Raw genomic sequence first — 25,100 nt, 5'->3', positions numbered from 1 at the left:
ACTGTATATGCTTTGGTAGAGTTATTGATTCCTCCAACAACATAGGGGAAGCATGTTGTGAATGAACGGGGACCCGAGGGGAACTGTTGGAGCCTGACAGTTCATTGCCAAAACGAGAAAAAAGAAATATCAGCTTGGTATTCGTTGCTCTGATTTATGATGTCCACTAAAAATATAAATGATACTGGATACAATTCTGCTGATGGAGTTTCTATACATCCGGATTTTTCATTGGTTATTTGGAGGCACGGAATGAGTTAGTATGAACAAATCACTGGTACAATCTTTTTTCTCAGCATTAAAAGCAAAGGAACACCAAGAACCAATTCTAGAAATCGTGTGTTAGTGCTCTGGGCAACTGTGTCTCAGCTTTCTCTATCCTCACTATTATCCGGACAGAATGACCATACTGAGGACGCATACAGTCTCATTCCCAGGCCGCTGTTTTATCTTTCGCTGCATGGAATAAGAACAGCTATTTCGTTCCGATGCTACTTTCCTGCGCGAAACGGCAAAAACAACCAAAAACATATCGAGTATGTCGGAGGCCTCCACGGCATCATTTGTGACCTTGGGGGCAAGTGCCCCATTGAGGCTGATAGTGGAAAGAAGAAGACATTCAGTGGCAGCGACGGGCACAAGTTGACTGCAGTTTTTACAGGTTACCTTAACTAATATTAAGACTGCTCTATGAGACAGATTTGAGAGGGGACTCAGGGAACAAGCACGTGGAACGACTTTATCTCACAGGAAAAATGATATAACAGCAACAGCCTGCGAAGATGAAAGCAGTGACGTGGTAACATAACTGTGGACCACCTCCGCTTCGCCCGTTGACGTCAGACTAGCTTACGAGATTCTTTAACGTAATTTTAGAATTAAATATCAATAGTTGTTCACTTTAACAACAATTTAAACGAAAAAGAGGGATCAGAGTTCGACATGAAACAGAAATGCATTTGCACGAATGGGAAGCCACGAAACTCTATGAATTACGGTCAATTATTATTTTCAAAGCGTTTAGGTAGAGTATTGCGACTCGCGTTTAAAATGCCAGAGAATAAGCGGATTTCGTTGTACTCTTGGATTAATGATACGAATAAGCAAACGAAGAGTGGAAGGAAGGAAGATTACGGTTTAACGACCGGCCGCGGTGGCCGAGCGGTTCTAGGCGCTTCAGTCCGGAACCGCGTGACTGCTACGGTCGCAAGTTCGAATCCTGCCTAGGGCATGGGTGTGTGTGATGTCCTTAGGTTAGTTATGTTTAAGTAGTTCTAAGCTCTAGGGGACTGATGACCTCAGATCGTAAGTCCCATAGTGCTCAGAGCCATTTGAACCATTTGAACGGTTTAACGTCCTGTTCACAAGGAGATAATTGGAGACGCAGCACAAACTCAGATTGTTTCAAGAATGGGGATGGAAAGCGGCCGCGCCATTTTCAAGGAACCATCTCGGCATTTGCCTGGAGCGCTTTAGAGTGGTCAAGGAAAACATAAATCACTATGGTCTGACGTGGATTTGAACAGTCTTCATCCCGAGTGCTAGTCCAGAGGAAAAGGAGTGAATTAGTGGAAAAGCAGTCCTGGAGATGAGTATCGCCTGTGACGCAACGAAACATGCGTATCTGATCAGAAATGTACCACTCTGGATTGTGGTCCTGTTTCCGTGCTTGCAGAAAATATGTTCAATAGGATCCACTTTCCACAAAGAACACAGATATCTGTCTCTATTCAAGTATACGTCACCACATTCACGGTATCGTCATCACTGCGCGTTTCCTTATTTCCTCTTTATATTATACAGAGTGCGGCGCTTAATTCCGTACAAATGAAACTTTTTTTTATAAAAGCAAATTTATTGAAACAGAATACAAATGAAAACGGAAATCGTTTTACATATAAGTAGTGGTATCTTTCAAGAGTAACATTACCCATAACCCTTAAGATGCAAGGACCGCCTCCAATGTTGTCCTGAAGCGATCACACGCACTCTTTAAAACAGCGCTGTCCGCGAATGCTGCTTCGATAGCGGTGCGTAGAGATGCGACATTAGGGAGCCTCATCTTACTGGTAACTCTTTCGACTACGCTCCAAACATAGGAGTCGAGGGGGTTCACATCAGAGATATTTGGGGCCCACAACTTCTTCAACCAGAGCATGTCAACGTTATCCGACAGCCGGTTTAGAAGTAAATGGCTCGTATGAAGTCCTCCTCTGTCATCCGACGCATTGTTCTCTCGCTGAAATTCAATACTGACGCAAATTTCCTTAGCGATTGCTCCGGGTCCTCCGAAATCAGCACTTCAGCCTTTTCGATGACCACCGCATTTCGTGACACGTGTTTTCTCGAATGAGGTTCCTCGCCGGGGTGGCGGAACCTTCCTTAGGCCACTCCAAAGCATTATACTTCGCCACAACATCGTTACAGTTGATCTCGGGAATCCGAAGATTCGAACTATTTCAGTAGGCGGACGCCCAGTGCGAAGACTTTCGATAATCGTGGCTCTTCGGTTGTACTCCGCACTTTTCCGTAACATCCCGGCCATTTTGAGGTTCTGAATGTTTACTAGATGCCTATGGCTTTCAAGAACGCCAATCAGGACGTCTGGCGGAACTACGATGTGTCGGGAAATTCAAATTGAAATTTGTCCCGATTTTAGTGCCGCACGCTGTATATTGCGTATTCTGTTACATCAAATGATTCAAATGGCTCTGAGCACTATGGGACTTAACATCTGAGGTCATCAGTCTAAACCTAACTAACCTAAGGACATCACACACATCCATGCCCGAGGCAGGATTCGAACCTGCGACCGTAGCGGTCGCGCGGTTCCAGACTGAAGCGCCTAGAAACGCTCGTTCACCATCGGCCGGCTCTGTTACATCCTATCCATTTCAGCCGCACGTCTACAATAAACACGGTGAGATGAAAAATGTCGTGGGATACCTCCTAATATCGTGTTGGATCTCCTTTTTCCCCGGCGTAGTGCAGCAACTCGACAAAGCATGGACTCAACAAATCTTTGAAACTCCCCAGAAGAAATACCGAAGAATGCTACCTCTATAGCCGTCCATAATTGCGAAAGTGTTGCCGGTGCAGGATTTTGTACATCAGCTGACCTCTCGATTATCCCCCATAAATGTTCGATGGGATTCATGTCTGGCGATCTGGGTGGCCAAATCATTCACTCGGCTTGCCCAGAATGAACCGATACGGCGAACTGTAATCCATAAAAATTTTATGTTGTTTAAGAACGTGAAGTTCATGAATGGCAGCAGACGGTCTCCAAGTAGCCGAACATAAACATTTCCAGTCAATGATCAGTTCAGCTGGACCAGAGGACACAGTCCAATCCATGTAAACACAGACCACACCATTAAGGAGCCACCAGCTTGCACAGTGCCTTGTTGTCAACTTGGGTTCATGGCTTTGTGGGGTCTGCGCCACACTCAAACCATACTATCAACTGAAATCGGGGTTCATTTGACCAAGTCACGGTTTTCTAGTCGTCAAGGGTCCAACCGATGTGGTCACGAACCCAAGAGAGGCGCTGCAGGCGATATCGTGCTGTTAGCAAAGGCAGTCGCGTCGGTTGCCTGCTGCCATAGCTCATTAACGCCAAATTTCGCCGCATTGTACTAATGGAAACATTCATCGTACGTCCCACAGTGATTCCTGCGGTAATTTCACGCAGTGTTGCTTTCTGTTAGCATTGACAACTGTTGGCAAACGCTGTTGCTCTCGGCCGATAAGTGAAGGCCGTCGACCACTGCGTTGTTCCTGGTGAGAGGTAATATCTGAAATTTCATATTCTCGGCACACTCTTGACACTGTGGATCCCGGAATACGGAATTTCCTACCGATTTCCGAATTGGAATGTCACATGTGTCAAGCTTCCACTATTATTCCGCGTTCAAAATCTGTTAATTCCAGTCGTGCGGCCATAATGACGTTGGAAACCTTTTCACATGCATGACCTGATTACGGATGACAGCTTCGCCAATGCACTGCCTTTTTATACCTCGTGTACGCGATACGACCGCCGTGTGTATACTGGTACAGGTACAGGTATGTGCACATCGCCATCACATGACTTTCGTCACCTAAGTGTAAATCATGTCCTTGATGCGCTGGACCTTTTATAAGTCGTGTTACATGGGTCATTAGTCGTTTCTGTTGTTTTTTATTATAACTTATACTTTTTTGCATTGTTTCCGTCGTACGTTTATGATTTCTAGCCGTTATTCGTTCTGCAGCAACCGAACTGCAATCATGTGATCCTGGAAATACTGTTGTCAAACGAACAATAACTATAATCGTAAACTAGTACGTGTAATACATAGCAAAATTACAAAGGTCTCAGTAAGAGACCAAAATAATCCTAATGACCGATCTAACAAAGCTCAGAGTAGGTCCACTGCAACAACTATAGCAGTCCGCTTTCGTATAGGCGTCTGGCTAAAAGTGATACGTAGCCAGAGAGATCACAAAATGCAACCAAACGGAAAATAAATGAAAGCCCACTGATTATGCTACAACTGTGGTGAAACATGTTTGGGTCAAGAAAAGAAACATAATAAAGTTCTGTAAATCTTTCACCTGTGGTTGTACTTAAGTTTATTCTCCACAATTGAAAATGGTTAACCAGCCGGAATTGTAGCTGACGGCAACAAACATATTAATGGTTTAATTTAGAAAATACAGCGGGTCTCTGGACCCAGTAAATAAGAAATGAATATAATTGTATCTCTGCCAGGAGGTATTTCCGAAACTTCCGCTACGGTCGGAGGTTCGAATCCTGCCTCGGGCATGGATGTGTGTGATGTCCTTAGGTTAGTTAGGTTTAAGTAGTTCTAAGTTCTAGGGAACTGATGACCACAGAAGTTAAGTCCCATAGTGCTCAGAGCCATTTGAACCAATATATACAAAAATAATTCTAAGCAATGAAGGTCGATTCTCATATCTGTATTCCAGCGCTAGCATTTCCTTATATAAACTGGATTAATTTCCGACCTTCATACTTCCGGATTTTTTGCATTCTACAGCAAGAAACTTTTGATGGTATTTACGAGTACAAGTCGACGCACTTTTTGGCTGGTTGTCGCCTATCTGACGCCATATTGCTAATAAGTAGCATAAATTCGTATTTTTGTCTTATTCTTCAATTGAATTTAGACAAATCTAAGTACTTTAATGTTTTCAAGTAACTGTAGTCGGTGACAGCAAGCATGCTCACACCTACAGACGATACAGTCGGTTTAGCTGAATCAGAACGCAGCCGTCAGGAAGTCACAGAAGTCATTAATACTATCTTCTCAGAAAAATAATAAATAAAAAGATAGGAGATGAAAATTTAAATCTTGGTACGTAAAAAAAGAGCTAATAAAAGGAAAGATTAATATGACCCTACATCCGAAAGAAGGTGGTTGCAAGTATGTCGGGACGTCGGCTCTTATTTTATTATGTCTTGGTTGTGTTGTTATGTACGTTTACATAGGCCGCGGATGTCTATGGTTTTATGCAAATTCCATTAGTTACAGGTAGCTGAATAGGATGGTTGATACTGCCATGAGATTGAATACAGAATTTCACAACGTAAAGCATTTAATAAGCAGACCAAGAGCGCTAATTCAGACATCACCATGAAGAATGATCAACAAATCTTCTGATACCACATAACGATGGTTTATCGAGAATGATTGTGAATAAAGGTTTATTTTATCAGCAGCTCCTGATGGTTCTTATATGTGAATTTCTTCATACACGATTTTTACTACGCTTGCGGAAAAAAAATCTCACTAGCAAGAAGGAGTTCTGCGATATAAACTAAATTTGGTAAGCGCATTTCTACATATGAAAGATGATGTCTGTTCACATTTCGCCCCACTCGCATAAGAGTGGCGCTAGTAGCGCGACTATGGTCATGCAAATCAGGTTAGCTTTAAATACTCGCTGTAACAGTAGTGAACGTTACTTATCGCTGACATTGGATGTCGTGAGTTGACGTTATTCAAGACTGCCCTTAAAGTGATAAAGACGCCATTATCAACACTTGACTGAGTTTGAACGAAGTGGCGTAACAGAACTACGGGAAGCTCCATGTTCATTCGGCGATAGTGTAGAAAGACTTAGCAGGAACGTAGCCACTGTACACGACTGCTGGCAGCGGTGGTCACGAGAATGTGCGGTCGCAAGACGTTCGGGCTCAGAACGGGCACGTGGCACTATCGAGAGGGAAGACCATCGTGTTCGGCGTATGGCTCTGACGTATCGTATTGCATCTGCAGCAGCAATCTGATCAGCAATTGGCATCACAGAGACACAACGAACTGTAACAAATCGGTTACTTCGAGGACAGTTCCGAGACAGACGCCCTGTGTCGTGTATTGCACTGACCCCAAATAACCGCCATTTGTGACGGCAGTGGTGTCAAGCGAGAGCGCATTGGAGGGCAGGGTGGAGGTCTGTTGTGTTTTCTGGTAAAAGCTGGTTCTGCCTTGGTGCCACTGGCGGCCGTATTTTGGTTAGTAGGAGGCCATTTGAGGGCCTGCAACCTGTCTTCGTGTTACACACACTGGATCTAGATCTGGAGTTATGGCCGGCGTGCAATCTCCCACGACAGCAACAGCATTCTCGTGGTTATTGCAGGCACACAGACTGCAAATCTGTAAGTTAGTCTGGTGATTCGACCTGTTGTGCTGCCATTCCTGTTTTCCAACAGGACAACGCTTGCTCACATACTCTTTTGTAACACAAAATGCTCTACAGACTGTCGACATGTTGGCTTCGCCTGCTTGATCATGAGAGCTGTGTCAAATCGAGCACGTATTGGACGTCATCGGACGACAACTCCAGCGCCATCCACAATCAGCATTAACCGTCCCTGTATTGACCGACCGAGAGCAACACGCATGGAACTCCATCCGACAAACTGTCATCTGGCACCTGTACAGCAAAATGCATGCATGTTTGCATTCAATATTCTGGCTGTTACACCGTTCTTAATATGCCAGCATTTCACATGTTCAATGTTTTATCTCGCGCTTACATTAACCTGCGATCTTGGAATGTTAATCACTTAAATATGTTACCTAAACAAATGTATTCCAGGAATTTCATTACACTACATTAATAATGTTTTGTGTTTTTTTTTTTCGTCAGTGTATTTCAGACGTCCGTGGTCACGCTCACGGATAGGAACTATGTAGGGAATGGCACTACTACATTCTGACAATAGTACGTACGTAAATGTTTCTGAAGGTATGGAAAATTTACTTTAAAGTTAACGACAGATTTTTATCGCTGATTAAATGGTACATTTTGTTTTTTTTCTCCTAACTACCATTCAAAAACTGACAGAATAAAGTCATAAATAATGTTCATGTTAAAGCTTGATTACCAAGTAAAATACGGTATTACAGTGGATTTTCAGGAATGGTAGGCCTAGATAGTTGCGATATTGTTTCATTACACCATCGACGATAAGTCCTGTAGTAAATCACAATCGTCAAAGTTTTAAGCGTAACAGGGCCAGAGCACTACATAAATATCGGTGTGGGAAACAATTAGATGGAAGATCATAAAAAACTATCTTCGAGGGAAATCTGATACAAAATTCTCGTTCCCAACGATTCCTCGATGAGTGTAATAACTACCTAAGGGTCCAAGGAAGAGCTGCGGTGTGGATAGTCACAACAAGAGCGTTACAACTGTGCTCAGCGAACTAAATTACTGTAACACTACAGAAAAGGTTGCTGTGTACCATCTCCTAAAATTACGAGAGCGGACTACCAGTGCCGACTGAACAAGCATATTACTTTCCTATCACGTATATGTTATATAAGGGCCATGACGCTAAAAACAGAGAGCTTAGGCTACATACGGAAGCTTACCGACAGCGATTGTTCCCTCTCACCAACTGCGAATGGAAATTGGATGGAAGTTGGTGATGATACGGATAACAGTGTTTATCTTTTACTATACGCCCGAGCGGATTGAAGAATGTAGTTGTAAAGGTAGACATGACCTGATTTAAAAATTAGAACAAATTTTCGCTAGATTAATTCAATGTTTCGCTCCTACGGGGTTTGATTGTCCACACCAATAAAACGTCATTCACATTACTAGTTCATAAAAGAGCCAACGACGAACAAGGTTTTCACTGAACGAGGTGGTGCAGTACTTGAGGCAGAAGACTCTAGTGTTTTCCCTGATTTATTCGCATAACTCCGCCGGTTTTGGTGATGGATCCTTTCAAATCCCTGTCTTATTGAGCTAATGTAATTGACTAAATGACCAAAGATCAAATTGCAAGCAATCATGTAAGTACTTTAATTCTTTGTTTACACAACTACGCGCCAATAAGCGATGAAAATACTTCGAAAATCGAAAACCCCCGAGAAAATAAAACAAAAAAAGATTCATTTCTGTCTCAGACAAATTTATAGTTTAAAATATTACTGCGAACAAACTAGGTTTCTAATTGCTCTTCGTCGTTTAAGAACGAGCTGAGAACGTCCTAAAATGTTTGCAACGTTAGTAGAAGAGACTTCTGGAAAGGCGGCAGCACAGCATTGCGCGAGTGTGTTTGCTTGCGTGTCCCCATGAAAGCGTCGAAATGAGGCCAATGTCGCCGACTGCTGCTGGCGCAAAGCTGGCACTGACCCACGCTGGTATGAATGTTTGCCCTTGGCTAAGCCGCTGGCACCCGGAACGTTGGCAAAACGTGACCCAGGCAAGCTTCATCTTCGGAGACATCCATGCATTCGGAAGCATCGCACTGGGTTCGCCGTAGTGGCGACCATTTTATGTATACGTCTCTCCTATGCCTGCTAAATCGCGGGAGTAAATTTCTCAATGACTTCTTCACACATACACGAGATTCAAGGCACATTGGTCTTTTCTAAAGACGATGGCGAAGAGCTACAATGCTGCATTATTATTATTATTATTATTATTATTATTATTATTATTATTATTATTGTCCGGCTAGCCAGAAAAAATACTGTTACAAATTAATACCAAATTAATTAGAAATTGCGGCCATTCAAGTCAGGGTAGCAGAAATCCCTTAATGTCTTCCAATGAGTCATTAATCAGAGTGACAGCCGGATGTATCAATGGCATAGCAGAAACGTTTTGTCCCTTCCTATTAAATTCACAGATTACGCACAAGACGAAAGATTGCCAGTATCCGTCGGTATACGCCCAGATTTCTATATTTTCAGCCTAGAGGCCATTACAGAATGTGGAAGACTGACTCGTATTGGTACATGACGCCTCGAAATTATAACATCAAAATTCTCCATAATAGCTTGCGATTTTCTTGTAACGTCTTCCACTGCACTTCCTCGAACGTTTATTTGAATGGTAATTAAACGAATCTGTGACGAATTTTCTCGTCCTCTTCCGTTATTACAAATCGATGAGTCCCGTCAGAATGAACAATAATCAAGAATCAGTTGTCGAACGTACCGCCACTCCAGTGCCATGGAGGCAGACTCTTGAAAGTGGTGACGATAGACAGTTATTCATAAGTACCTCTAAGGTTTGAGAAGACGAAAACTACAGAACATACAGAAAAATACCTAGTCATGGTACAAAGTACGTGTAAACTGACGTGAAAGAGACGTTTGTGATGCGCAAGACACAAATTGTCCTGATAGACGCGATAACAACCCGGTTTGGACATCTATTCATTCGGCTGTCTATCTACAGGCACGAACTAATTCGATGAGACAATACGGAGCGCCGGCTGGAGTGGCCGAGCGGTTCTAGGCGCTTCAGTCTAGAACCACGTGACCGCTACGGTCGCAGGTTCGAATCCTGCCTCGGGCATGGATGTGTGTGTCGTCCTTAGGTTAGTTAGGTTTAAGTAGTTCTAAGTTCTAGGGGACTGATGACCTCAGCTGTTAAGTCCCATAGTGCTCAGAGCCATCTGAACCAATACGGATCGGATGATTCGTCTACATGTTCTGAAATGCATCCTACTAGTACAACTACGTCATGGCGCGTATTACGAATAGAAAGCTGGTGGGATGCTCTAGCCACTCGTATGTGTCATTGTCGTGTATGTCCTGTAGCTTTCGCACTGTTTCTTCTGAAACCCCGCAGGTACTTATGAATAACCCTGTATTATTTCTACGGCTCATAGTTCGCCTTCGGCCGCCGCAAGCCTAGGGATGACGGCAAACACGTCACGTGGAGATGTCTGTTATGCATGTACCGGAATGATGACAATGAAAATTTGTGCCTGACCGGGACTCGAACCCGCACTTCCCGCTTCAAACGAGCTTTCGCCTTAACCGCTTCGGCCATCCGTGCACGAATCACGCCCAGACCTAAACTTCCATATGTCGTCGTCCATGTGTTACATACAACCTGCATTCATATGTTATATATACTCCCATCCAGGAAGGACATATTTACGAAGAGTCAAGAGCCTGCTGTCGGGAAATAAACAGGAAATAGTAGTGCTTGTGTTACTAATCAGTAAAATGCATGCATGTCAAAAAGAAAAACATTGCATTGTAATTCTTAGTAACACAGTCACTGCTGTTTCGTATTGCACAGTATTTCGTTACCAAAGAAACAGTTACGTCGTTTTTCGAATACAGCTATTACTTTGGTTTATGGACCAGGCCGTTCATTTGGAATTCTGTTGTATTGTGTGCTGTGTGCGAAGATTCTGCCTTCGTTCATAGGTATTTATTCGGGCTAGTAGTCGTAATATTCGCATTCTATTGTGGTTGAACGTCGATCTTAGTTCCCAGTGGCTACTTAGTTCGCGGTAGTTACGTGTCCAGTTTAGCGTTGGGCTACGATACTTAACGGTCGAATGATAATTTTGTAAAAAACGTCCTATGTCGATTTTTCAAATTAGTAATAAATCCCAGTTACGCTGTAAGGTTTTGCACGCCAGAGATTTCTGGCTATGTCCGATGCCCAATTATGCAGAAGTCTATAATGAACGGAAGAACCGCATTCTCGCGCTTCATCAATCTTCGCCATTATACACTACTTGATTATATTGAACTGCAGTGAACGATTTCCTTTGTAAACTGCAGAGTTTTTTTTTTTTTTTTTTTTTTTTTTTTTTTTTTTTTTTTTTTGCCACAAAGTCCAGTACGCTTTTAATATTGCTTTAGCCTTCATTTTAGGGTATCTTTTCAGGAACTTGTCATATATGCTGTAACCTCTGACGTGATAATCATTGTATATGTTATCTAGTGTGTTGTCATCAAACACCATGACGACACTTTCGACTTTAAGGTCCTTATTATGAGAAGGTTGGCACTCACTTTCACTGCTTCCGTCGCCTCTTCTCCAACTTGCCGTACCACTACCGCTTGGGGTGAGTTGTTCGCCACTATCATCACTAGCATTAGATTGTGATTTTATACCAGAAAATATGCCAATATTTCATCATCTGCACCAATAGCATTTTAGAGAAGAAGAGTTCGTCGTGACTTTATCTCAACTAATCGCAATACATAGCAGGGCTTGAGTCGAAACTAGCGCTGTATCATTGTACGAGGTACAGAGGCAAGCGAATGTGCCGATATTTACCCCAGTTCACTACCACCAGCGCCACGTGATCATAAAGCTTCTGTGCATAGTATAAAAAGGACTGCACAATAATCAAAAAGCGAAATTAAAAATTAAAGTAACTTTTCCAAACTTTGCTAGTGTATGCTTCAATATATTAATGTCAACATTGTGAAGTCTCAGAATGATCAAATGAATATGTTTCGCTAAATATACGAATTCAAGAAAAAATAAGTGGCGCTAAATAACGAAGCTAGAAAGCTAAAAACTGCTCAAAATGTGCAAATGTACGTCACAATTAAACGTTACAAGTCTCAACTTGATCAGAGCACTATTTTGGTCAAATTCGGCGTTTTTACGAAAAACTGAAGACGCTATACATGAGACTATGAAAGATGAAAATTCTTATGTAGCCTCAATTTGATCTTAGTCTTATACCTGTAACCACAATAAGCTACCTCTATTAGTGTACAAGTTATTTACTAAAACACCAAATTTGTAATGAAAATGTGCTTTTTCATAATAGATAAAGTATCATTTCTATTTGTTATAGGAAGTTGTAATTACAACATTCGATTACTTTAATGAAATAATACAACTGCACCAAGTTTCAACACTTTATTGTAAATAACAATAATTACAAGGAATCTCACGGGGCAGTTCAGAGGTCATGTTCTACTGTCAGACCCGTTCTAAAAATTCTAGCCAGCGAAGTTTAAATGCACTCGAGCTAAAATTTTTTCAGTAACTAAAGAAAACTTAACTCTAATTATATAACAATTAAGAAGATTGTAAATTATTTAGCGATAGATTAATACGTGTCCGAGAAAATTGAAATGCAGCTACCTGTGCTTAGAGCGGTTGATAGCAGATGTTTCGTTCGGCGTTTCGCTGCGCCCATTTATAAACACAACCACAGAGGCAGTGAGAAGAGACACTTCGCACTGTCTGCGTCAGTCAAACGCCTGCGTGCGCTGTGTCTCCGATGACGTCAGAGCCAGGCAGCTACAAAAAGCGTTTTCTGTAAAGTCGGAGGTGAACTCGCGAGAACTGTACGCCGTCGTGAATCGCGTGTCTTTCATGGAAGTTGCTGTTTGTGTGTCGCCCGTCATGTCGACGAAACCGCGTGGGAATTGGAGAAATTATGTTCACTGTTAAAGTGAGCAATTTATTTTTGGTGATTAGAAGTCAGGGCGATAGACCATTTTCCCTGGAACTTCCCGCAGAGGTCGCCTCTAAAGTGTTAATAGTGGTGTTTCCGACAGGGACCAAAAAATCGTTCAAATGGCTCTGAGCACTATGCGACTTGACATCTGAGGTCATCAGTCCCCTAGAACTTAGAACTACTTAAACCTAATTAACCTAAGGACATCACACACATCCATGCCCGAGGCAGGATTCGAACCGGCGACCGTAGCAGTCGCACGGTTCCGGACTGAAGCGCCTAGAACCGCTCCGCCACCGCGGCCGGCCGACAGGGACATTATTATTATTATTATTATTATTAGTAGTAGTAGTAATTTTATTATACCCTATCTTGTGCGAGTGAAGTTTTAGTGAACGTATCAATCAGTTAAAACTCGAAACTTTTATTTATAGTCATTGTTCCTGATCCCACTGAGTAAATAACGCAAGTAGGAACATTTTCTTTCATTGAGCACAATGAGTAATGTGGACTTGCAGTTAGGAAATTATGGTCAGTATGTTCTCCATCGCTTTTTGGCTGACAGTAAAAATAGTTTTCAGACTCTTCTAAACGACGAAGATTATTTACGCGCCGCCTTGCAGGTTGATTGGCGAACTCTGGCCCACCTGAAGCTTCACAACACAATTAGCTTCACAAAATGCAACTTCATTTCATAGCATACTCAGCAGCCTTTAATGAACGACTGCAGAAGTTTGCAGATAAACGAAAATCACCGGTGCAGTAAGGAACCTTTAAATGATGCCTCACGGAATTATTGTGTAAATTTGTTTGTTCCAGCCCAAATACTTTCCCTATTAGAAAATGAATGGACATAATTTAGTTCCAACGTGATGGACGGAGAGAAATTATGGGGAAAGCCTAAACGTTTTGTCAATTTGCTCTCTGAAGAAGTATTTGCCGAACTAAGTGGATTAAGGACGTAAAAGACCCACCGTGGCTTAATGGGTTCAAATGGCTCTGAGCACTATGGGACTCAACATCTTAGGTCATAAGTCCCCTAGAACTTAGAACTACTTAAGCCTAACTAACCTAAGGACATCACACACACCCATGCCCGAGGCAGGATTCGAACCTGCGACCGTAGCAGTCCCGCGGTTCCGGACTGCAGCGCCAGAACCGCTAGACCACCGCGGCCGGCGTGGCTTAATAACAACATTTGGAAAATGCAGAGGTTGTTCCACTTTCGGTAAAAAAAGTGGAAATGTCGACAGGCAGACGTTAGTAGAAATTCGTGCGTCTATAACAGGAGCAATGCCCGATGCATATACCACCTGCCGCCGTCATACTCTTAGCGAAAGATCTTACCGAACACGAGAAAATTCAGGTCCTATGCTAACTCACTGGCTTCTATCCAGTAACTCTTCGACCACTTTGGTGTGAGAATAGAAGACAGTGAAAGAAAAGCTGAAGTTTTAAATCTCGCTTTTAAAAAAGTCATTCACGCAAGAAGATTGTACAGACATGGGTAGCATCGTTTGATCGCCACAAAACCTCCATAAGGAGTACATGGAACATGTAAATAAGCATACCTTGCGTTGTACAGCAGCTGAAAGTCGCCACGTCCAGATGGAGTCCCAATTCGGTTTTAAAGAGAGTACTTTTCGGCACTGACGTCATACATAGCCTGCATTTAATGCGAGTATTTCGCCCAGCAAAAAGTACCAAGTGACTGGAAAAATGCCCAGGTGGCTCCCGTATACAAGAAGCGTAGAAGAACAGACCCACAAAATTATATACCAATATCTTTAACGTCCGTTTTTTCAGAATTCTTGAGCATATGCTACGTTTGAATACAAAAAATTTCCCTGCGGTGGACAAGCTTATAACAACAACTCAACAAGGATTCAGAAAGCATCTCTCGTGCGGAACTCAACTTGCCCTTTTCTTGCACGATATCCTGCGGCACATGGATGAAGCGCAACAGGTGGATAGCGCATTCCAGTATTTCCGGAAAGTGGTTCAAATGGCTCTGAGCACTATGGGACTTAACATCTGAGGTCATCAGTCCCATAGAACTTAGAACTACTTAAACCTAACTAACCTAAGGACATCACACACATCCATGCCCGAGGCAGGATTCGAACATGCGACCGTAGCAGTCGCGCGGTTCCAGACTGAAGCGCCTAGAACCGCTCAGCCACACTGGCCGGCCCGGAAAGTGGCACATTGCAGACTGTTAACGGAGGTCAGATCATATTGGTTCCCAGTTATGTAAGTTGCTCGAACACTTTTTAGGTAATAGAACCCAGTATGTCATCCTGGACGGTGAGTGTTCATCGCCAACAAATATATCACCAGGATTCCCCAGGAAAGTGTAATAAATCTGGTTTTGTTCTCTATGTACATAAATCATATGACGGACAGGGTCAACAGCAGTCTGCTGCTGTTTGCTGATGATGCAGTGGTGCACGGGGAGGTGTCGTTTTTGAGTGACTGTAGGATACGATATGACTTACAACTTCTATTTCATGTGCTGTATGTTAATGAAGGTGAGTTAGAAAACCTACGATGCATTGCTATGAATACAGTACTAGTAGTGTGCTGCCACGTCGATTACATATCGAGGAGTGACGTTGCAAAGCGACATAAGCTGGAACGAGCGCGAAAGGTCGGTTGTAGAGACAGCGAATGGTCATCTTCGGTTTGTTGGGAGAATTCTAGGACACTGTAGCTCATCAAGGAATGCGACCTCGAATAAAACGCTAATGCAACCCATTCTTGATTATTACTCAAGTGTTTGAAATACCCACGAGATATGATTGAAGGGATAGTGGTGGTGGTGGTGGTTAGTGTTTAACGTCCCGTCGACAACGAGGTTATTAGAGACGGAGAGCAAGCTCGGATTAGGGAAGGATTGGGAAGGAAATCGGCCGTGCCCTTCCAAAGGAACCATCCCGGCATTTGCCTGAAACGATTTAGGGAAATCACGGAAAACCTAAATCAGGATGGCCGGAGACGGGATTGAACCGTCGTCCTCCCGAATGCGAGTCCAGTGTGCTAACCACTGCGCCACCTCGCTCGGTATTTGAAGGGATACCTCGAAGCAATTCAGAGGCATGCTGTTACTGGTAGTTTCGATCAAGACGCCTGTATGAAGGAAATGCTGCGTGAATTCAAATGGACACCCTTGGAGTGAAGATGAAGTTCCTCTCGCGAAACACTATTGAGGAATTATGTTTATCATATAGACAACAAAATTACAACAGTTGGAGAATGGCTGCAATTTTATCAGGAAAATGTAGAGAAACAGCATTTGCGACACACTGCAGAACGATCCTAGTGCCACCAACATAGAGCTCGCGTAAGGGTCGCGAAGACAAGGCACGTACGGGAGCAAGCAGACAATCGTTTCTCCCTCGCTTCATTTGCGAGTGGAACAGGAAAGCAAATGACAAACAGTAGCCATGCACCGTATGGTGGCTTATAGAGTATGTATGTAGATGTAGAGTCTGTGAAAAAATTTTAATTTCTTCTTGCCTTTTTACTCTTAAAGTCTACATCTACGTCTACACACATAATCCGCAAGACACTGTACGGTGCGTGGCGGATGGTACGTTGCACCACCACTGATCATGTCCAGTCCTGTTCCACTAACAACTAGAGCGAGGGAAAAACGACTATTTATATGCCTCCGTACGAGTCCTAATTTCTCTTATCTTATGTTCGTGCGCCCTACATGAAACGTACAACCTACGTTGGCGGCAGTACGAACATTCTGCAGTCAGCTTCAAATGCTGGTTATCTGTACTTTCCCAATAGTGCTTCACGGATAGAACATCGTCTTCCGTCCAGGGATTCCCATTTAAGTTCCAGAATCGTCGGCGTAATACTTGTGTGTTGATCGAAACCACGGGTAAAAAATCTAGCAGCCCGCCTCCGAATCGCTTCGATGTCTTCCGTTAATCTGACCTGGTTGCGATTTCGATCACTCGAGGAGTACTCAAGAATTGGCCGCCCGCCTCTGAATCGCCTCGGTGTCTTCCTTTAATCCGAACTGTTGGGGATCCCAGTCATTCGAGCAATACTCAAGAATCTGTCGCACTAGTCTTCTACATGCGGTCTCCATTCCAGATGAGCCACAGTTTTCTGAAACTCTCCTAATAAGTCGAAGTTGACCATTCGCCTTCCGTACTACAATCCTTACATGCTCTAACCCATTTCATATCGCTAGCTACATTACGCCTAGATATTTAATCGACCTGACTGTGTCAAGTAGCACACTACTACTGCTGTATTCCAACACTACGGGATTGTTTTTCCTACTCATCTGCATTAACTTCCATTTTTCTACATTTAGAGCTAGCTGCCATTCATCACATCAATTACAAATTTGGTTTAAGTTATCTTGTAACCTGCTACAGTCTTTAAACGACGACACCTTCCCGTACACCACAGCATCATCAGAAGACAGCCGCAAACTGCTGTTCCCCCTATCCCTCGGATCATTTATGTACATAGAGAATAATAGCTGTCCTATCGTACTTCCATGCGGCATTCCTGACGACACAGTTGTCTACGATGAAGTCTCTACGGGAATCTTAGGGAACCATGGCCAATACTGACTCACTGAAGAAAATCGCAGTCGACATCAGCAGTGTATTTATTTTGGATAATAACCGGTTTGGCCGGTAATTCCCTGAAATCAGTTACACAGTTCAATAATAAGCGTTTTGTTCATAAAAATATGTATGTAATGTCAAGCTTTTTGTCTTCTGCCATTGCGGTGCCATCATGACCACCGACCATCTAGACAGATGACTGACCGATATTAAGTGGATCCAAAACTGTCTTAACGTTTGGTAGCAACTCGGTAGTTTAAATCTTGCTTTCAAATTCACTGATCATTTCCTGCATACATTCCTTTACACTTGTTTTGACTTTGTTCAGTTGATGTTTGTCAGCAATTTTTCTGTTTCATATAATTTGCTAAGCGGTACTTCTGTTTTTGCAGTATATCCCTGTAATATCGTCAGGAAACTATAAGCCCTTTGCATCCCTTAATATCTTCTAAGGCGGCAGCGTGTAAGCACGTGTCCTTAAATAATTCTCAATTTGCGCCACATATTCTCCTCATATTTCTCCACAAAACTCAATGTTTGCTACTGGTTGTTTAGTTAGATTTTGATCATTTTATTGACGCCCTCGTTAAGCAGAAATATCTTCTTGTTTTTCTTAATTTTTAGTTTAATTCTAGCGATCTATGAAACTATAACAATCTATGATGGCTGATTTGTATCTAAGTATTCAGTGAATGGAAAGGTTTGACGATGTTTGTTACTAGAATTCATATTACGCTTCCTTGCGAGTTTGTTGTCTCATCAACTGTTCAAGACGCATTCTGGAACATTTTTAGATAACAATTTTGCCCGATAGCAGAGAAGTTACTGATGTTTACGTCTGCTGAACGCGGCTATTGCTACTGCAGTCGCATTGCGGGTTGATCCTGCAGAGCCTTACACAATGATATTTCTGTGGGACATTACCATTCTTAACGTTTGTATCTCGGTTACTTTTCTTCTAAGATAATCCGGAGCAGTGTTTCTTAAAATAAGCAAACACTGCAGAGTCGAGCATCTCTCTATGGAGAGAAGTCTTCCGAAGTAAGAGTGATTTCAGGTGTGCCGCAGGGGAGTGTGGTTCTGAGCACTATGGGACTCAACTGCTGAGGTCATTAGTCCCCTAGAACTTAGAACTAGTTAAACCTAACTAACCTAAGGACATCACAAACATCCATGCCCGAGGCAGGATTCGAACCTGCGACCGTAGCGGTCTTGCGGTTCCAGACTGCAGCGCCTTTAACCGCACGGCCACTTCGGCCGGCATGCCCCGCAGGGGAGTGTCGTAGGACCGTTGCTATTCACAATATACATAAATGACCTTGTGGATGACATCGGAATTTCACTGAGGCTTTTTGCGGATGATGCTGTGGTATATCGAGAGGTTTTAACAATGGAAAATTGTACTGAAATGCTGGAGGATCTGCAGCGAGTTGACGCATGGTGCAGGGAATAGCAATTGAATCTCAATGTAGAAAAGTGTAATGTGCTGCGAATACATAGAAAGAAAGATCCCATATCATTTAGCAACAATATAGCAGGTCAGCAACTGGAAGCAGTTTATTCCATAAATTATCTGGGAGTACGCATTAGGAGTGATTTAAAATGGAATGATCACATACAGCTGATCGTCGGTAAAGCAGATGCCAGGTCGATTCTTTGGAAGAATCCTAAGGAAATGCAATCCGAAAACAAAGGAAGTAGGTTACAGTACGCTTGTTCGTCCACTGCTTGAATACTGCTCAGCAGTGTGGGATCCGTACCAGACAGGGTTGATAGAAGAGATAGAGAAGATCCAACGGAGAGCAGCGCGCTCTGTTACAGGATCATTTAGTAATCGCGAAAGCGTTACTGAGATGATAGATAAACTCCAGTGGAAGACTCTGCATGAGAGACGCTCAGTAGCTCGGTACGGGCTTTTGTTGAAGTTTCGAGAACATATCTTCACCGAGGAGTCAAGCAGCACATTGCTCCCTCCTACGTATATCTCGCGAAGAGACCATGAGGATAAATTCAGAGATATTAGAGCCCACACAGAGGCATACCGACAATCCTTCTTTCCACGAACAATACGAGACTGGAATAGAAGGGAGAGCCGATAGAGGTACTCAAGGTACCCTCCGCCACACACCATCAGGTGGCTTGCGGAGTGTAGATGTAGATGGTTTCACTGATACTTGTATTAGCTTCGTTTAGCTGCACGTCAACCTAGCTACGCAAAAATTTCAAGCCGAACACATTATTTCCATGAGAGGTGACAATGACAGCCAAGAGCAGAGGACGATCATTTTTTTCGTCTGCATTTGCATAAAATGAGGCACAGAATGGTGATATGGTCTGCGTACTGGTGAGTTCCGTTGTTGTTCTCGACAGTACCTGCATTTTGGAACTAGTGAGGGAAACACTCTACGGATCTGAATGAGTAGGAAAGACACTAGCCTAAGCTCTGCAGCCTAGAACTTTCACATGTGTGACGATAACAAGCAAGATACCTCTGAACGTAGTTTTATTGCTGACAGGAACGTGGATGACAAGTTGCGACTGGCGTGCGGCCAATGGCAAGCCAGAGGACTGACGGTCTTACTCCGAACAGAATGTCGTAGGGTTTATGGAAGTTACCTTAGTGGTAATAAGCTTTTCATATTTTTTGTGGCGCCAGTAACCGTGTAATTTCTTGTAGTTCAGTATTTACAGCTCAAGACTATACCGATTACTGTCAAATTATAGTCCTTGTTCCTGTCCGCTGCTGTAAACAGTGAGCTGTGAAACCAGATGCAACCCAAAGATACTTTCGAGAAAGAGAACTGTACAGAGACACGCCAAAAGTTATGATAGAATGCAATATTAACAGAGGAAAAAAAGTAGATCAAATAATTGATTTTCCGGCCGGGGTGGCCGAGCGGTCTAGGCGCTACAGTCTGGAACCGCGCGACCGCTACTGTCGCAGGTTCGAATCGTGCCTCGGGCATGGGTGTGTGTGATGTCCTTAGGTTAGTTAGGTTTAAGTAGTTCTAAGTTCTAGGGGATTGATGACCTCAGAAGTTAAGTCCCATAGTGCTCAGAGCCATTTGAACCATTTTGAAAGTAATTGATTTACGTCACAGAAGTGCATGCCACGAACAGAATACTCACACTTGACCAGCTCGTGTTGTCTTCTGAGCTCAACAGCATTTGATTCACTTTCATTTTTCGCTGCCTGCGCCAAAAACCCAATGCTGCTCAGCTAATCACTAATAGACATAGTTATTTTCATGTCAGATAATTGTAACAGCTGTCAAGAATAAACAAATGACTCTCCTCAAGTTCTAGCTTCTTTGTCGTCTGAACTGATATCAATATTTGTAGGAGGCTTCTTCTGCCATTCGTTTTCGTCACATATTCGCGATGTTTGTGAGTCGACTGTGGAAACAAAGCCTATGTCTGTAAGGTAATACCAACATTTCAGTAGAACACAATAAACCAAAGTAGTTCGCTATTAGACTCGGGGGCACGCGATAACAGCTCACCGAACCTCTGCCGAAGGAGTTGTTGGCTGGCGGTATCGGGGGACATGAGTTCTGCACACAGCATCTCTAGCGTTAGTGTTGGCTTTCGAGACCACAGCCACTACATCTCCTTCAGGTAACTGCTTTTTGGTTACTTTTGAATACATTATGGGAGTGAACAGTTATCAATGTGTTACAAATATTTACTATCAAATACAGTCTTGATCACAATTTATTTATTACGGTGACCGGTTACGACCACTACTGTGGTCATCTTCAGACCAATGAGTAAGAACCTCCTTCTGCTGGAGAATCACTACTAAACTGCTCTTTGCGTGCTACAATGTACATTTTTTAACATAGACGTCTTCTGATTCAAAAGACACCTTCAGTCAGATTCCTGAATATTACACAATTATTGGTACCCCTAAAATAATGACATTTGAAACACTTCACGTCTTGATTATTACTCAAAATGTTCAAATGTGTGTGAATTGCTAAGGGACCAAATTGCTGAGGTGATCGGTTCCTAGACTTACACACTACTTTAAACTAACTTACGCTAAGGACAAAACACACACCCATGCCCGAGGGAGGACTTGAACCTCCGGCGGGAGGGGCCGCGTTATTCGATTCGTGATTATTACTCAAAGCGGAAAAGTTCTCACAGTCAATTTTCTTTTTATCTGTCCTGATGTGATCTTCAGCTAAGAATGTCATTTTCACTACATGTTCCTCGAACTGACGTTAAAATTAATGATACTGAACACGTAGCAAAATCTCACCGAAAAGAAAATCAGACAAGTTCAATGTGGATATGTGGCAAATCCTCTACAGTGAAATCCGATTCTCAACCTGTGGACACATGTAGGAGAATCAGGGTAGTCGTACGGATATGTAAAAAGAAAATTGGCTACAAGTACCACTTAATTTTACGTACAAACAAAGACATGAACTGTTTCAGTTTCGTAATGAATGTTTTACATCTATAACCAACGTTTGGTAAAACCTAAAATTACGAATGTGTCAGAAAATACACAGACGATGTCGTTTAACCAAATGGTGAAAAACGTCTGCATTAAAAGTGTTCACGATTCAGCACGAAGAAAGCAGCATTCTTTATTATAAAAAAAACCATATAAATTTAACAGAAGTTTTTATGTCAAGACTTCTAATTTCAGAGTTATTTCTAAAATTTACTGCGACCAGTAAGACGAAATATGCTACATTAATCTAGTCTCTCTAAGACACTTACCACTACAGTAGCTGTCAACGCATAGTTTGTGTCTTTAAGATTTTCGTGTACTTAGCTAAAGGTGAACATCCCATAAGCTGTATACATCTGCGAAATGCTCAGACCATAAATAGATATGATAAATGTAACAATAGATTACAAAACTCACCAAATTTGGAAGCAAGCAGTTGACCTCATTTGTGGGCAAAATAAGTTTCGTAACGAGGCGCCAAGCTACTTGCGTTTCATACAACCACACTTCGTAACCCGTGGCAGACTCTACTCACCTGAAACAAAGGAAAAAAAAATCAGCAAAAAAAAAAATCTAAGGATAAGTGTTTTTATAGCCTCCCCACTTTCCAGGCTACCAGCATATGTGCATGGTATGGTATGTATCTGTTATCAAACGCATTATACCACATAAGCATAACACGACTGTGCTGAATCCATTACAGACTAAGATCCTAATATGCACTGGAACCTTTTTAATCCGTAGCTTAAAACTTTTGCCGGCCGCGGTGACCGAGCGGTTCTAGGCGCTTCAGTCCGGAACCGCGCTCCTGCTACGGTCGCAGGTTCGAATACTGCCTCGGACATGGATGTGTGTGATGTCCTTAAGGTTGGTTAGGTTTAAGTAGTTCTAAGTCTACGGGACTGATGACCTCAGATGTTAAGTCCCATAGTGCTTAGAGCCATTTGAACCATTTAACAACTTTTAGTACGAAGGATACAGTATATTATTTGACTGCTTCTTATGCGCCTCAGCTGTTAACAAGGTCTTTAATCTTACTATATCAAATACTGTGGGTTCAATACATGGTTCCATATATGCTTCGATAGCTGAACGCATGTCTGAAGGACACTGCACAGTACACCGTAAAAACACAGACGCTGCAAAATAGTGTTACATGTCTAAACAGGCCGCGACAATAATAAGTCTCTCTCTGTGCGGGAATCATGGCAACTGTGGAAGTGCAGGACATGGACACATGGTAACATGTGGAGATTTGGGTCGATCCAGGAGGCGTGTTCAGATAGCCGAAGTACAGTCTGCTTTAGGCAGTGGTCGCGTACGGACCGGCTCCACGCGCCGGACAGCGCACCGCAGTTGTTTACTTCCGCGTCGCGGTATTTCGTGTTGTGTAGCGTCCATTACTACTGCACCTCATGGCGCACTGTTAATGCCGAGCGAAACTTAAAGTAACATACCAAGCAGAACATGCTGGACCACGCGCCTATGAAATTGAACAATTCATTCGCGAAGAGTTACGTCTGGACCCCTAGGAAATGATAGGTATTAACTTCTCTATCACTGTCAGTATAGTTAATATTAAGATGACTACGGAGGAAGCATCTGCTAAGGTAGTTCGACAACACGCACACGGACTCAAGTTCAAGCATTTTGATGGGCATATTAGAGAGGTAACGGTAGATCACGCTGGTTACGGTCTTCGAACAATTCGGGTTTTGAGCTCCCCTTCGAAGTGCCACAAGACGTGGTCGTCGAAGCTTTCCGTCCCTACGGCAATGTTGCTGGGCACATTGCAGAAAAATGGCAGACGTTCACGACATACCACGTGTTGAAAGGTGTCTGCCAAATCAAAATCTAACTCTCCAAACATGTACCATCCTATCTGCTGATTGGTAGCGTGAGAGCCATCGGTAAGTATGATGGCCAGCCGCGGATGTGTGCCGGTTACCGACGTTTACTCCAGGTCCCGACCGGTGACGCAGCTCCCAATGCGACGGTCATTTCTTTACCAGACAGCTACGCCACAGCCGTACGCAGCCCCCATGCGTCACTTCAGGAAGCTCCTGTTCTCTCCCCCACCCCCGGCACTCCCCACTGGAAATGACGGTGCTGCCACGGCCTCACCGGCACCATCTCTTCCGATGGCTACAACACCACTAACTCTCCAGAGCTCGATGACCAGTCTGTCCGCTGCGACGGACATCGATGTGAGTGCGGTGCCTACCTCTGCTTTTCTTCAGACAGGCGCGACCTCGGACATTGAACGTCAACATTCTGATACAGAACAGCACCTCCGAAAGCAGCGGTCACCCCGAAAACGGAAGAAGCGAAGTCAAACTCCAGCCGACGACACACTTCTTCATGTGGCATCACAGGCAGTGGAGTGGATACAAGACAGTGTTCTCCCTTCGAGCGCCCTGCCAACAGGAGTGACCACTCCTGATGTCCCATCTGAGAAACGATCCCACCCGACAACGATGGATTCGATGGAGGGAGAGTCTCTGGACCCCGCTACAGCAACGTCACCACAACTCGCCCGATGAGTGCGACAGTAGCTTGCCACCTATTCCAGTCTCCTGGGCTGGTGATGTCGACGATGGAGCAGATCGCGATGGTGGCCCTCCCGCTAGTCAGTGCCCCTTCGAGGTGCCTGACCCACCTTCCACCACGTTACTGCGGCTACAGTGACTGTGTCGGATGTTACACGCCAGCCGGACATCTCTGCCGGAACATCTGTGCCAATGGTGGGAGCACGCCCACAACACTACCGCATCGCGACGATGAATCTGGCCACCATTCGGGCTTCCCACGAACTGACAATGTTCGGAGAGACCATTTATGCTGCTGATGTCGACATTGCCCTCCTCCAAGGAGTGATCGTTGCTAATTTCAACGCCCCCACTGCTACACGGCACAATCTCCTATGCTTCTGACAACGGTAGTGGAGTCGCCTTCCTCTTCGGTTCTGGACTTCCTGCTAAAGATGTAATGTACCTTCCTAATGCTAGAGGCATAACTTTCACGCTGTTCGGCGTCCACATCCTCAAAGTATATGCGCCGGCCGGCTCCAGTCGACGTCGTGACCGACACATTTTCTTTGCTGACGAAGTAACGCCGCTTTTTGAGGGTCTCCTAGATGAAATGGTCCTCGGTGGTGACTTCAACTCCACATAAGGGCCTGCTGACCAACTTCCACATCATTCCTGTGTGTGGCCTTCTCCGTCATCATCGACAGACTTCAGCTTGTTGACACATGGACAAAGGTTCATGGCACCCTTGACTGTTTCACATATTATACGGCGCATTCGTCCAGCCGCCT

The 25,100-nt window shown here is 43.6% G+C and overlaps 1 protein-coding gene across 1 annotated transcript in view; it reads right to left on the bottom strand.

Annotated features, from left to right (window-relative positions):
• LOC126183505 (carbohydrate sulfotransferase 5-like) overlaps positions 1 to 25,100 on the bottom strand; it is a 332,383-nt gene that overhangs the window by 291,474 nt on the left and 15,809 nt on the right. Inside the window, exon 2 of the mRNA XM_049925552.1 lies at positions 22,199 to 22,316. Coding sequence (XP_049781509.1) covers positions 22,199 to 22,227 — 29 coding nt within the window. The 5' untranslated portion in view covers positions 22,228 to 22,316. The remainder of the gene's footprint in view (positions 1 to 22,198; positions 22,317 to 25,100) is intronic.

This window comes from Schistocerca cancellata, chromosome 4 (genome assembly GCF_023864275.1).
Source record: "Schistocerca cancellata isolate TAMUIC-IGC-003103 chromosome 4, iqSchCanc2.1, whole genome shotgun sequence".
Taxonomy (NCBI): Eukaryota; Metazoa; Arthropoda; class Insecta; order Orthoptera; family Acrididae; genus Schistocerca; species Schistocerca cancellata.
Note: the sequence above shows the minus strand (reverse complement) of the source record. Positions and strands in the feature narration are given on the sequence as shown.